The 15,330-nt window shown below is 42.6% G+C and overlaps 1 protein-coding gene across 1 annotated transcript in view; it reads left to right on the forward strand.

The window, feature by feature from the left end:
* The window catches only part of plxnb2b (plexin b2b), a 204,363-nt gene that overhangs the window by 138,782 nt on the left and 50,251 nt on the right, over positions 1–15,330 (forward strand). Inside the window, exons 15-19 of the mRNA XM_080761560.1 lie at positions 722–909; positions 2,539–2,687; positions 6,147–6,258; positions 11,744–11,880; positions 15,128–15,310. Coding sequence (XP_080617686.1) covers positions 722–909; positions 2,539–2,687; positions 6,147–6,258; positions 11,744–11,880; positions 15,128–15,310 — 769 coding nt within the window. The remainder of the gene's footprint in view (positions 1–721; positions 910–2,538; positions 2,688–6,146; positions 6,259–11,743; positions 11,881–15,127; positions 15,311–15,330) is intronic.

A 15,330-nucleotide genomic window follows, 5' to 3' on the forward strand; every position in this document is an offset into this window, starting at 1 on the left:
TTATGCAAAGGTAATTTAGATGGCATGTTACTGTATGTAGACAGACCTGGCATCCTATAGTGTGTAAATGTACAGATTGTAGTTTTTTGGGGATATTTTATTTTCCTAGATTACTATTGTTTAAATGATGCATTATTACCTTGTGTTGTCCTTGCTTACTGTAGGTCCCTCTGGATTAAGAGTGTCTGCTAAATACCTAAATTGTAAAAAGTAATTGCTTATTAAATTACAAACAAAAAAACCTGACAATATGTGACCAAATGGCAGAGGGACTGCCATTGGATTTTTTTGAATTTTCTTTTTTATTCATGTCATGTGAAAGCAGGGAATCATAGCTTCAAATTGACATATTGGTTGTTCAGTTTGACCCACCAGTTTTGGCTTATAGATTCATGTTTTACAGAAAACAGCGAGTTGAGAAAACAGGCTTGAAAGGTTCACTTCTGTGGACTCTAAAATTTCACCTAGATACATGTTTAAGCATTTATTTCATATCTACGATTTCAGCTCTGACACTTATCTCAGACATGCTCTAGTATGTGAAGAGTCTGCCTGTGATATTAACTCATTTTGGGAAGAAAAACAAAAAAATCTCCTCTGGTGAAAAGCTGGAGGTTGCGTGAAGGCAGGCTCTCAGTCAAATATGTTGTATAAACGGATGGGTTTGTGGCTCTATAATCAAGATGTGCATCTTCTATTGGACGTGTCCTCTCTTGTACAGTGAGCCTGTACAACTGCTCCATGGGCAGAGAAGACTGCAGCTTGTGTAAGAACACCGACAGCAGGTACCAGTGTTTGTGGTGCGCCCGGCGCAAGGCATGCGTTTATGACAAGCTGTGCACCACCGACCAGCATGGAGGAGCCGAGGACCCCAACAATACAGACTGCCCGGACCCCCAGATTACTGATGTGAGTAATGGCTGCTCCTGGGAAAATGTTACTCGGCTACAAGTTCTAGTCAAAACGCTCCCAAAATGTGTTGTGCCACCGTGCCCCAGATCTGCTACTTTTGATGCTTTTGTGTGACGCTGTAGTGTAGATCCAGAGCCATAGAGTAAAACAGAGTTATGACATTGAGGGGGCAGAAAACAGCCCAGTCACGTGGTTCATGTAACTCGTTTGTCACTGTAAAGCCTATAGACTCCAATGCATTCTGTAAGGCCTTTGTCACTATTAGAAGTCTATGTAGAAGAGACTTATTGGACTGGCCCCATGAAGTGAACCGAGTTGTTGTAACTCTGTCTTACTCTATGGCTCTGCATGGTATGATGAAGTAGGGCGTTCATTTATGGAAAATATGCCAGTAAGAGGTTGCTGTGCTACACCAACACAATACTCCAGTAAAGTACAGATACTGTACTTGGTTACAGTCTTGTAGCTGTGATGCGGTCCGCTCCCATTGAAACGTGACCTGAAGAGCACACATGTACTGTATGTATGTGTAATTAGCCGTGTAGGGCTATTGACCCTGCTGATTGGGTTATTGATTGGAATGGTCTATTGATTGGCTTTCATTCTCATTACTGACAAAGGAGGTGTGTGTGTGTGTGTGTGTGTGTGTGTGTGTGTGTGTGTGTGTGTGTGTGTGTGTGTGTGTGTGTGTGTGTGTGTGTGTGTGTGTGTGTGTGTGTGTGTGTGTGTGTGTGTGTGTGTGTGTGTGTGTGTGTGTGTGTGTGTGTGTGTGTGTGTGTGTGTGCGCGCGCTGATTGATGGTGGCTCATCGTCATGACATCCATCATTAAATGTTCCTCACGTGTCAATAGTACTGTGCTGCAGCTGCACAGACACACACATGCACACTGTAGCAGCGTTTCACAGCCTGTTGGCCGTAAGGGTACTGCAGGTGGGACCCTGTATAATTGGTAAAATACGGTAAATACCTAAATTGTATAAGGATGAAGCGCTGCGGGGCCCTTAATTATGTCAAACTGAGGACAGACTCTTTGGAGAGGGTTTAGTTTCAGGACTTTTCAGTTCCTTCCCTTTGCAGACGTCACAGTGGAAAAACCTATAAGGCGGTATAAGAAGGTGCAAGGCAGCTCTGTTCAGTTAAAGTAGAAAATCCTTTATTAATTAGTCCATAGCAAGGAAGGAATTTAAAAAATGCAGATGAAATGCATTTTTTCTTAAAAAAAATAGTTTTCAATGTGATACAGATGAACAGGAACTTAAAGTATACAGTCCCCCTCAGGAAAATACTGTACAGAAAATAGTTTGTACCGGAGATGGGGGAGGTGGTAGGGGAGGGGATGATATTGTGATGTCACTATATCACTGTCATTTCAATTGGGCCTTTTGACTCAAAGGCTTTCAGCTTTCAGGAAGAAACCAAAAATACACAGGGAAGACATATATTTCAATATTCTAACCACACCATCTATTAGAGTAATGTTAACTCCATAGACGTATACAAAATAGAAAAAGTACAAAAATCACGGCTCTCCATCTTTAACTATTTTCACTGGAACTATTCCCCCAGAGAAACCCCTGAACCCGCTATAAGAACTGATGTAAAGGTGATGTTTTGTCTTCGTGCAGATCATCCCACGGTTCGGCCCCATGAAGGGAGGCATCTCCATCACTATACGAGGCTCCAACCTGGGCATCCACAAGGAAGACATTAAGAGCATCAAGGTGGTGGGAGAGCCCTGCAACCACCTGACTGACAAATACTCTGTCTCCACCAGGTGATTATGCACGCATGCACACACACACGTGCACATTCTCCCTCTATCTCGTTAACTTTTTTTCACAGTCTTTCTTTGAGATCCATGAGGGCTGCGTTTGCCTTGAAGTGGCTGCGTGCAGATATGCGGATTAGCTTATTATTATGCCCAGCCTATTGATCAAACGGGTCCTTCGAGAAACAGGACCATTCTCTGTAAGTGGTATTGTAGCCAAATCAGTTCTCCTCACAAATAGATTCTCATCTCGCCTGTGAAGCATGTAACCATCATTCTCCGCTGACATACAGTATATTCCCTTACGAAATGTACATTTATCTTCTTACAGTATACATCAATTAATTGACACTTTTCTAATTCTGATCATCATTCGAATGTTAGGTTCTTAGCTTGCTTATGATCCTTGATGACTATATATATATATATATATTGTGGACATCACTGAACAACATCTTAAAGCGTCACACACACAGTCAGTCAACTTAGGTGGGTATCAATGTTCAACTCAAATTCTTCCTTTCACAGGGGAAACTGTCACTGGTGCGGTTTCTCTCCCTATCCGGGACAGTTCTATAAAGCTCTACACAGGGTTCCAGTAGTCAATAATTCGTCATATTTCTTCTGCAGGGTATTTCCAGTCCAGGGTTGCCTGTGAGTGAGAACAGCTATTAGTGTCTTCATCTTAACGGCAATTTAAGAGGGAGTGTGTGAGTGTAACCTACCGCCAGTACGCCACGCCAGTGCTCCCTCCGGGAGTCAGTGGAGAATGAAGCGGCGAGCGTCAGCGTCAAACATTTTAGTTGACGCAGGATCGGAGCGCAGCCGTTGCGTAATCAGTCTGATTGACCAGGGAGATTGACAGGTATCTGTGCTCAACGATGATGCCGAGGGCGGGGCGTGGTCTTCGGGGCTGCGCTGACGCTCCACTGACTCCTGTTGGGGGATGCGACATCCCACAATATATATATATATATATTCATCAAGGATCATCATCAAGCTAAGAACCTAACATCCGTCTAACAGTAGAATATCTGTACAATGACACTATGTGTATGAAGTAACACTATAGATTGCTATGTAATATCTTATCTCATTTACATAAGTTTAGCCGTTGCATACAAGATATTAAAAACATAGATGCCTCATTGGCCGCTGCAGTTCGTTGGAGCCATGTGTGTTGAAGGAGGGACGGAAGAATTTACACTGGGAGAGGAAGTACACCGGAAGTGTGGAAGGCACGTTACGTCACGCTGCCACTCAAGTGATTACTGGCCAATCACAGCGCATCTTTTCCAGGACTTACAGACCCGAACATGCGTTCTGTGACGCACGCTCATGCTTCCGCTGGGCTTCGCAAGGAATATCTGGAAAGTTTTGCCCTCCCTTGAGCACATACGCTCCAGCAGAGCCGGAAAGGGTGTCTATGTTTATGTTTATGGTTGCATCCATACGCCGGTAAGGTCGTCAACGCTAGCGCAAGTGCTACGGTCTAAGATGGAGTCAACAATATCTATATTGTTCACCATTGTCAGTGTGGTGTGGTCTCTGCCATCCACTTGAGTTGTAACTATTTTTAAAGCTATATCTTAAGTTATAGTGCTCACTGCTTAGTGTACTGTGGATGGCCCATAAAGCTGTGTTTTTACAAGAGTTATTAAATTATAAGTGCAACATTGCTAAATGCATTGCTCTTGAGTCCAAGTTTTAATAGCAAATGTGCCATGGATATTACAGCCCAAAGGCTGTAATAAGTAAATTAACACATGCAATTAATTTGAAATATTTAGCACATTAATAAGAAAACGACATAACTAAGGTGAGGTGCACGAATGTGGTTTTTAAGTGTATGATGTCAGCTGTTCATTGTCCTATGACTGTTCTTCTTTCTCTCGCACGCACACACACACACACACACACACACACACACACACACACACACACACACACACGCATATCTAGTCCCTGACGATACATACTGCAACCACGTTACCATCACTTTAGGTCAAGTCATAACTATTACTATATTTTTTTATCACATATATATTTCACTGTGTAGTTTGTCCCTGCTGCGCTTCCAATTGCTGCGGATGTCAACACAGTGTGAAGGCAAACTAAATTAAATATGCAGAGAATGACTTCTCTGCCCATTCGTATCGAGTCTACCGAATTAGAGGTGTGAATGCGACCTTAGTCACGGCGTGTCACCCTGCTGAACATGAACATGCGTTCACACTTCACAGAGCCTCCGCCCATAGTTCTGATTGACTGACGGTGTTCATCTGCACAGAACAGAAGGGCTTTCCATCTCTCCCCTTGTGAAGCTTTTTGGCTTGACTTTTGTTCACAAGGTCCTGGAAAACAGGACAACAAGTGCTGTTTGGAAATATGTTACCTTTGAAGACGGGCGTTGCGGTCGTGCATCACGTCCAAAAACACATCCAAAACACGGAAGACAGTTGACTGGCCTCAAGTAGCCTACCCACTGCTACAGTATATTATTATATCACAACAAGGATAGTATGAAAAGGTTAGGTCTTTTTCAGAAATGACTTTGGACATGTGGACAACGTTAATTAAACATGCAGAGTGACTCGTTACCTGGGTTACATCATCTTCTGATACTTGAAAGTTTTGACATTAAATAATTATCCCGTAACGTGTAGTGTTTTGTTTCATTAGTGCGAGTGTGACAAAATAGGCTACAGCTTGTTGTTGTGGTTGTTACGCTGCTGCTCGTCGAACACGCGTGAATGGTAAAGATACAGTACCAAGGACTCCACACTCCACAGTGACGCACCACAGAAGTAACATGGACTCAAAGCTGTTTATGAACCACAATCACTGACGAATACTTGTATCTTAACTTTTCACTGCTGTTTGGAAATTCCTGGTCATGCACGGTTATAGATTCACGGTCGGGAAAACTTGGGATTCCCTTCTCGCGTACCGGTGGGACATGGTTGGGAACCTTTGTCCTATTCAGACCGGGATCCCCTTTTGGGGTTGTGCTATATATAGAGCATAATAGCAACATATTGTTTTTGTGAATTTTCTAAGTGGGTTAAACTGAATATCCAAGTAAAGAAATCAACCCACTAAGACCTGGAACGCATCTGTCTCACCTTAGCTTTGACAATGTAACCATTATTTTAACCTTTAGCTATTGAAAATTAGCAGATCTACAAGCTCATAGCTTGCTACGAGCTTTTTGAAAAGCTGTGAAAATGTGGCACGAAAAAAAAACTTTCACAGCAAACGTTTTTTAACTCATATCTTTTGCTTCTGGGGGGGTCCCCGGAACGACATGAAACTGTTTGAGAACCACTGACATAGAAACATATAGGTTCTTCAGATAACTGTCATGATTTAGAAGACATTTTGTAGAATCTGGTCTAACGTCTTAATAGATTAAAATGTGTTCTCTCTCTCTCTCTCTCTCTCTCTCTCTCTCTGTGTGTGCAGTGTGGTGTGTGAGATCAGCCCTCTGAGCCCCCTGCAGACCACCCAGGGCAAGGTGGAGGTGGAGGTGGAGGGCGGCAAGAAGGGCATCTCCTCTCTCGACTTCACATACAGGGTAAACACACACCACCATTGATTTGGTTGAGTTTTAGTTGTAGTCTTTTGACTAAAATGTTCTTTATCTTTAGACATCTGTCATCTGAAATGTTTTAATCGACTGAATTATCATAAGATTTTAGTCGACTGGATTTTGTTGACTAAAATCTACACGTTGCAGCGCGATGTGTTGTGAGCTTGTAGTTCTGCTATTTTCAGAGCGCAACACCCGAGCGCAAGCAACCATAAAATGACTTCTACTGGATCTCTTCTCCACTAGTCCATCCCTATAGTCTAGTTTAGTTTAGTCTCACTTCCTTCCTGGACTACATGTTGTCTCATTCAAGCGTTATTCATAGTCTGGATATTCGGTGGTGAGGTGACCACCGAACTACAACATGACGTCACGAGCCGCGGTGAAGAGCAAACAACCGCCACCGCCCCAGCCCTTCTCTCTGTTTTTACTCACCACCGCTCAATGTTATTTCAGCTCCGGTGGTCACATCACCACCGGAGCGGTGGTCACCCCACCACTGAAAATCCAGACTATGAATGAGCCTTAAGGCAGCCCTCTCCCTATCCACAAAGTGGGGTGAGTGCAGCAAAGCATTATGGTCATTGTAGGATTCCAGCAGTGAGACCAGTGTCCATGACATCACAGACACTTTGAAATACTATAATATCAAAAACACTTAGTTACCCTCATAAAAACCAGAGGAAAGTGTTTCTTGAGTTTGTTCCGCATATCTGCATGCATCCGCATGTAAACCATATCTGCAACATGCATCTGCATGTAAACCATATCTGCATGCATCCTCATGTTAACCATATCTGCAACATGCATCCGCATGTAAACCATATCTGCATGCATCCTCATGTAAACCATATCTGCATGCATCCTCATGTAAACCATATCTGCATGCATCCTCATGTAAACCATATCTGCATGCATCCTCATGTTAACCATATCTGCATGCATCCGCATGTAAACCATATCTGCAACATGCATCTGCATGTAAACCATATCTGCATGCATCCTCATGTAAACCATATCTGCAACATGCATCCGCATGTAAACCATATCTGCATGCATCCTCATGTAAACCATATCTGCATGCATCCTCATGTAAACCATATCTGCATGCATCCTCATGTAAACCATATCTGCATGCATCCTCATGTAAACCATATCTGCAACATGCATCCGCATGTAAACCATATCTGCATGCATCCGCATGTAAACCATATCTGCAACATGCATCTGCATGTAAACCATATCTGCATGCATCCTCATGTTAACCATATCTGCATGCATCCGCATGTAAACCATATCTGCAACATGCATCTGCATGTAAACCATATCTGCATGCATCCTCATGTAAACCATATCTGCAACATGCATCCGCATGTAAACCATATCTGCATGCATCCTCATGTAAACCATATCTGCATGCATCCTCATGTAAACCATATCTGCATGCATCCTCATGTAAACCATATCTGCATGCATCCTCATGTAAACCATATCTGCAACATGCATCCGCATGTAAACCATATCTGCATGCATCCGCATGTAAACCATATCTGCAACATGCATCCGCATGTAAACCATATCTGCATGCATCCTCATGTAAACCATATCTGCAACATGCATCCACATGTAAACCATATCTGCAACATGCATCCACATGTAAACCATATCTGCAACATGCATCCGCATGTAAACCATATCTGCATGCATCCGCATGTAAACCATATCTGCAACATGCATCCGCATGTAAACCATATCTGCATGCATCCTCATGTAAACCATATCTGCAACATGCATCCACATGTAAACCATATCTGCATGCATCCTCATGTAAACCATATCTGCATGCATCCACATGTAAACCATATCTGCAACATGCATCCACATGTAAACCATATCTGCATGCATCCTCATGTAAACCATATCTGCATGCATCCTCATGTAAACCATATCTGCAACATGCATCCACATGTAAACCATATCTGCAACATGCATCCACATGTAAACCATATCTGCATGCATCCTCATGTAAACCATATCTGCATGCATCCACATGTAAACCATATCTGCATGCATCCTCATGTAAACCATATCTGCAACATGCATCCACATGTAAACCATATCTGCAACATGCATCCACATGTAAACCATATCTGCATGCATCCTCATGTAAACCATATCTGCAACATGCATCCACATGTAAACCATATCTGCAACATGCATCCACATGTAAACCATATCTGCAACATGCATCCTCATGTAAACCATATCTGCATGCATCCGCATGTAAACCATGGACAAAATGTCTGGGTTACTTTTTAGAATTTTCTAGATACAGTACAGGTTCTTCTCCACGACCTGCAACTATACCCATGATTTTTCACTGAATTGTGGGCTCCCCCAAGTCAGCCTTTCCCTCACTAATGCAGCCCTTCAGTACATGGATGGTTATAGATCATAATCAAGACTACACACATCTACATGTAACTATATGAAATCTAGTGTCCCTATTCTGGGGCAAACGCTCTGCGAAAATTGCAGATCTACAAGTTCACAATGGGTCACAAACGTGACCCTTTGTCAGCTTGTATATCGCAATGTTCAGCAAAAATATTTGGTGTGTAGAGGTATTAAAGGGCTGTAATACACATTTTTTACAATGTGGTATACAGGGCATGAGCAGGGCACGCTTTAGTTTAGACATACAGTACTATTGGTCCAACGACAACCTACCTCAAACCCTAACCTAGCCATAACCGCAAGCACGGAGCATCACTTGTTCGCCAACCTTAACGCATGTTCGCCAACCTTAACGCATGTTTGCCAACCTTAATCCAGTCGCCAACCTTAACGCATGTTCGCCAACCTTAATCTGGTCGCCAACCATTAACGCATGTTCGTCAACCTTAATCCAGTCGCCAACCCTAACGCCTGTTCGCCAACCTTAATCCGGTCGCCAACCTCAACGCATGTTCGCCAACCTTAATCCAGTCGCCAACCTTAACGCATGTTCGCCAACCTTAATCCGGTCGCCAACCTTAACGCATGTTCGCCAACCTTAATCCAGTCGCCAACCTTAACGCATGTTCGCCAACCTTAATCCAGTCGCCAACCTTAACGCATGTTCGCCAACCTTAATCCAGTCGCCAACCTTAACGCATGTTCGCCAACCTTAATCCAGTCGCCAACCTTAACGCATGTTTGCCAACCTTAATCCAGTCGCCAACCTTAACGCATGTTCGCCAACCTTAATCCGATCGTTTTCCGCATGTCTGTTTTATGTCAGAAAAGTGTGCGCACCCCATGAACGGTTGGTTATATTTACACAGAAACCTGAACCCACACGCACAATCTCACCTCAACTTGGAATGTTTGTCCCAAAAATGTACTTTCTGCTGATTTGGTTGTTTTATGTTTTCGATTATATTCCCCATTTATAGAGGGAGGGCGAAATCCATTTGTATTTAATTATTAATTTATGTTCCACACTTGTTCAGTTATATTTATTATTTTATTTATTTACGTGCCCCATTTATTTAAGTGGGAGGCTTCCCTTATCAGCGCAGCACCAAGGGCCATAGCATTTAAGTTGAATGTCCAAACACAATACCCTAATGCCAGCTGGTAAATTAGGTGCTAAAACGCCGTCATAATACAATGGTAATGTCCCTGTTTCACACTTAATACGTTAACAGGTTACATTGTAGCTACTTAACCGGCTTTTCATATCTCCGGCGTCGGGAGCTCCCCTCGCCAGGGGAGTATGAAAGAAAGTGTTGGCTCAGCAAACTGAGGCTGCGAGGCAGATGTGGTGCGTGAATGTATGTGTGATGTTTGCTTTGCGTGTGTGTGTGTGTGTGTGTGTGTGTGTGTGTGTGTGTGTGTGTGTGTGTGTGTGTGTGTGTGTGTGTGTGTGTGTGTGTGTGTGTGTGTGTGTGTGTGTGTGTGTGTGTGTGTGTGTGTGTGTGTGTGTGTGTGTGTGTGTGTGTGTGGGTGCGTGCGTGCGTGCGTGCGTGACTGAGTGCATGTCTTCAAGATAGAGACAGCGAGAGCTGAAGTGGGGTGAGAGAAGGTCTGCATTAACTGCATATCGTCTGACTGGTGAACATCTTGTGTCCAAAACTGTTACTTAAGGATTCAAATATAACATCAGACCTGTCTGAACTGAGTGGTGCTGTTGGGTTGTCTGACTATTGGTTGTCTCTTGTCTGACTGTTGGTTGTCTGACTGTTTGACTATTGGTTGTCGGCTCTCAGCTTCCCACTCTCAGCTTCCCAAAAAAGCTTCCCATCATGCACCTGTGCAAAGTGTGAAGCTCAACAGCGCCACTTTGTCACCTGTTGGTATACCCTAAACAGACAGACAGACATAGGGACATAGGGATACACATTGCTGTTCATTGGAGTGGCTGCACCACTCAAAAATAGCAAAAGTAGCAGATGGATGAGCTCGTGCGTGTGCATGATTATATCTGTGCTATTTGTATGTCATGTGTTGTGTCTGTTTGCTGTAAAATCCTTTGAAAGCAGAAGATTAACCACATGAACCCCAGCCTCCCTATTCTGAGCATGTCACAATAGGCAAACATTCTGTAAAATTAGGTAAACATTTGGCCAAAAGTGCAGATCTAGATGCTTATAACGCATGGCAATGCGACGCATTGATGTTTTTATGATTACTGTTTTATAACCTGTCTGTAAAGCACTTTGTGACTATATGTTTGGAAAGGTGCTATACAAATACAATTCATTCATTCAATTCATTCATTGAAGCTTGTAAATTGTGAGAGTACCCGTTCCACCCATCTGTCTGTGTCCCCTTTATGCCCATATGGAGATTTCTGTATCTGTCTCTCTGTGTCCCTTTATTCCTATATATGGAGTTCTGTGTCGGGCATGCCCAAATATGGAGTGTTGTGACGTCAGAACAGGCCAGCTCCATATATGGAGCATGGGCAGAGGCCTTTTGTGGTGGTTCTGGACAACCGTGGGTCCGACTGACTCTACACCGGGCACTGCACTGAGTGCACTCCCTGTGGAATGTGTCTTCACTGAAAAACACTGGCAGTGGCGAAATAATTAATTCACTTTGCAAAGAGGTAGGAGCGCACATCAATAGTAGGGAGGTACTCGACACGGGAGACAAAACTTTAAAAAAAAGAAGAGGAGGTCGCACAGATCGTAGTTTGTCACGATGCAAAACACTTTTATTTTAAGATGACCAACGTTTTGGCACAAAATGCCTTCTTCAGGGTGAACTTAACGTTACAGCCCATCCATTTGACCACTTAACTTAAGTGGCCAGATGGGTGGGCTACAAACAATTATACATTGTGTAATGTGTACAAGTGTCAAGTCGGCTCTGATCCAGAAAAGTTTGGGAACCACTTAAACCATAGGGTTTAAGTGGTTCTAAATGTATGTCTTGGTTCATTGTGTTATTCACTCTGGACCCCTCCCCCTCCACCATGCAGGACCCCAACCCCCAGAGTGTGCAGCCTACCAAGGGCCCCAAGGCCGGTGGCACGCTCCTCACCATCCGCGGCAAGCACCTGGACACGGGAACCAAGGACGACATCAGGGTCACAGTCGGCGATGTGGAGTGCACCGTGTAAGAATTCTTCACTTGAATATTGAATAACTTGAATACGGTAATTGTCATTCTCAGCCATAGACGCTGCAGACAATTCACGCACTTCAGGTGATAAGTTCTACTTGTTATTCAGACTTTGTGCTATGCAAATTTCCACAGTGAGAGGCACCGAATGCGAAGGCCATGAATTGTTTTTATTTAAAAAAAATCCACTCCCATGGAAGGAAAATGGGATTGACCTCAACTCTTGGTTTCAGAAATGGAAATCTTTTCTCCCCACATCCCATTATTTCCCAGTGGTAGTAGATATAACTGTTATTTCTGTCTAAAACCGGTCCTCGGTGACATTTTAGTCTCAGGTAACGAGCTAGCGACGCAGCAAAGCAAGGATTTAACAAGCTGTCATGGTGCTGCCATGTCGCCGGCTTCTATTGCACGCCTTCCGTCAAACGACGACCTTAACACCACCCCCATGTGCTGCTCGCTACTGCTGAGCACTACTCGAAGAAGCACGACTTAAAGGACCACTTCACTCATTTTTAACTTTTCTTCACATAATTGGTCCACACTAATGCTCATAAGATAGCACCATATATTATCAAGGGTGCGAGCACGACTCCAACTCAACATTACTGAGCTTTCTTATTGGGTGGACGGTCTGAAAGAGTTCCTTTACAATACATCACTATAAGAAACTACCAGCACTCACAGAACTGTCCTTTTAAGGCACTTTTATTTATTTATATACTGTTAGCATGTTATACTGAAGCATTGTACTTCGCTCTACTATCTGCGTCTTAGAGGAGGCCTGGGAACAGTTCATAAAACTGCCTACCAGTGACATCATCAACAATGGCTTATATTTCAGCATGGTAACTGTAGGCTGTAGTTTCTATTAGCTTCCCTTGATGATGTCATTGATAGGCAGGTTTCTAAACTGGTCATACTGTAGCCAAACAGTGAGATGATGTCCTTGGTAGGCAGGTTTCTGAACTGGTCATAGCCAAACAGTGAGACACGGGTGAGTAGAATTGATGCCATCTTATAATGAACAATAGTGAGGAGTAGCCCAGAACGAAAATACATTGCATGGATGCACCTGGGACGTATCCTCAGTCAAGGTCGTCTCGCGAACATCATACCCCTCACTCGGGTGCCCTAGCCGGGGTGATCAAGTCCCGACTTACGTCCCAGTAGCTAGCCTCGACCAGACCCACTAGAGAAAGAACAGGGCCACACAATCCGTTGGAACTATGTGTCCAAAACCGTTACTTTTCAGGATTCAAATTCAAAAGTAGCAGATCTACAATCTCAAAACGTGTTGCGGGTTTGCGCTATTAGATCTCATTCTTTTGATGTTCATTGTTTAGTCTTGCAATGCCATTGGTCATGATATTTGCATATAAATACCCCCCACAGAGGCAGAAATTCAGACAACTTCAAAATCTCTGGACTGTGCAATTTAGATTTTTCTTTTAACCTATGACCTTTGACCTTTAACCCTGATAATATAAAGTAAAATGCCTGTAATATATATTTTTTGTGATCATTATAATGTCTATAACGTGAAAAAAATGAAAAAAAGAGGAACTAACCAGGTGCTCAATGGAGGTAGCAGGATGTGATAATGATAAAAAGGTGCTCACACGGATCAAAAAACGGGATCAATACATGATAAAAAGAGAAGGATCCGGGCACACAAGATTAAAAAATGAGGAACGCCTTTATTAAATTAAAAGGCAACTGCCAACATGTTTCGACCTAACAGGTCTTCATCAGGGCAAGAATGAAGGACAACATCAAACATACTCATTATATAGCAACAGGAAACACAGCTTTGCAATGACATAATCGGCAGTGTCAGAGGCACGTGAGTGCCCATTGGTTAATACAGCCGTAATAACATGGACATGCCATTAGGCACTCAATCAACAGCTGACGCCACACATGTGTGTGACAGCCAGAGGAATATATAAGCAAAAAGCTAAGCACCAAATATTCGAACAGAAGGAAAAGAACACTTTTTATTAGATCATAAAAAACAATAATAATAAACAGTAAGAAAATGAAAAAAAACTAAAGAAAACACATACAATCAATATCTTCATTAAGTGAGAGCGTCTAAGGAATGAATCCAAAAGGTTTCCTGTTGATTCAATTTCCTTAGGCGGTCGCCACCTCTTGGAAAAGGTTTGATGTGTTCTATACCTGTGATTCTCAAGAGTGTGTCATTGTTGTTATGGCATTGGCTGAAATGTCTAGAAATCGGATATATTATTAATGCGAATAACATATTTGTGTTCAGCCAATCTATCCCTGAGGCTTTGTCCTGCCAATATAAAAAATGTTAGGACAGGCACATGTCAAACGATATATTACGTGAGTAGTATTGCAATTGATACAATCGTTAATCTTATAGGTTTTCTGTGTTTTGAAATCTATAAATGATTTAGTCTGTGAGACACTGGAGCAGTGAGGGCAGCACATGCACTTGAACATATACCTACCTAATGGTTTGTTAAGCCAGGTCTGCTTTTTAGCAGGTGGAAGGTAGCTATGTGCATGAGTTTGTTTATGAATTTTGGGGAGAAGGTAAAAAGAAGCCAACATAGCCAACATATCCTGTTTTATTTATTATTGTGAAAGATATCCCCCAAATGTAAATAATGAATTTATTATTATTATTTTAATAATTATTATAAATGTGCATAACATTTGCATAAAGCTTATTTTATTTAATTTGCATAAAACTTAAAATTTCCTCTACAAAGTCCTAGTAGTACACTTCACGTAGTAGTAAGGTTGAAATCTCGTTTTTGCAAGTAGAATATATCCGACACCCGACAGAGATAATATCCTTTGGATCGGGTGGTAACCTCAAGGTTGCCTCTTCGAACCCGGGCTCCCCCAGAGTTAGTGTGGAAGTGTCCTTGAGCAAGACACTGAACCCCAAATTGCTCCTGATGCAATACTATACTAAAATACTATGTTTTTCTTTACAACATAGTATTTTCAAAGCAATTATTAACATATATTTTTCCCCCCACAACCCCATGGCAGCACAAATACTACACAAAATCTTCGAAGAAACATCAGGAAATGTTCATAAATACAAAACAATTTAAAAAATAAATAATAACACACCGCCATCGGTGTGTGAATGTATGTGTGAATGGGTGAATTGATGCACAATCTATGTAAAGCGCCTTGGATAAAAGCGCTATATAAATGCACCATTTACCATTTACTTTCTCTGTCTGTGCAGGGAGCAGTTTGGAGGGGACATCACCTGCAGGACAGGAGAGTACAGGGTGGAGAAGGTGCCCTCCGACCTCCTCACAGTCACAGTGAATTATGGGAAGAGCACCACCACCTACATTCCCAACGCTTTCCGCTTCTTGGAGAACCCTGTTGTGCTCGACCACCACCCTAAAAGCAGCTTTGACTGGTAAGTACGAGAGAAGCTCA

The sequence above is a fragment of the Protomyctophum bolini genome (assembly GCF_963924005.1).
Source record: "Protomyctophum bolini genome assembly, chromosome: 4".
Taxonomy (NCBI): domain Eukaryota; kingdom Metazoa; phylum Chordata; class Actinopteri; order Myctophiformes; family Myctophidae; genus Protomyctophum; species Protomyctophum bolini.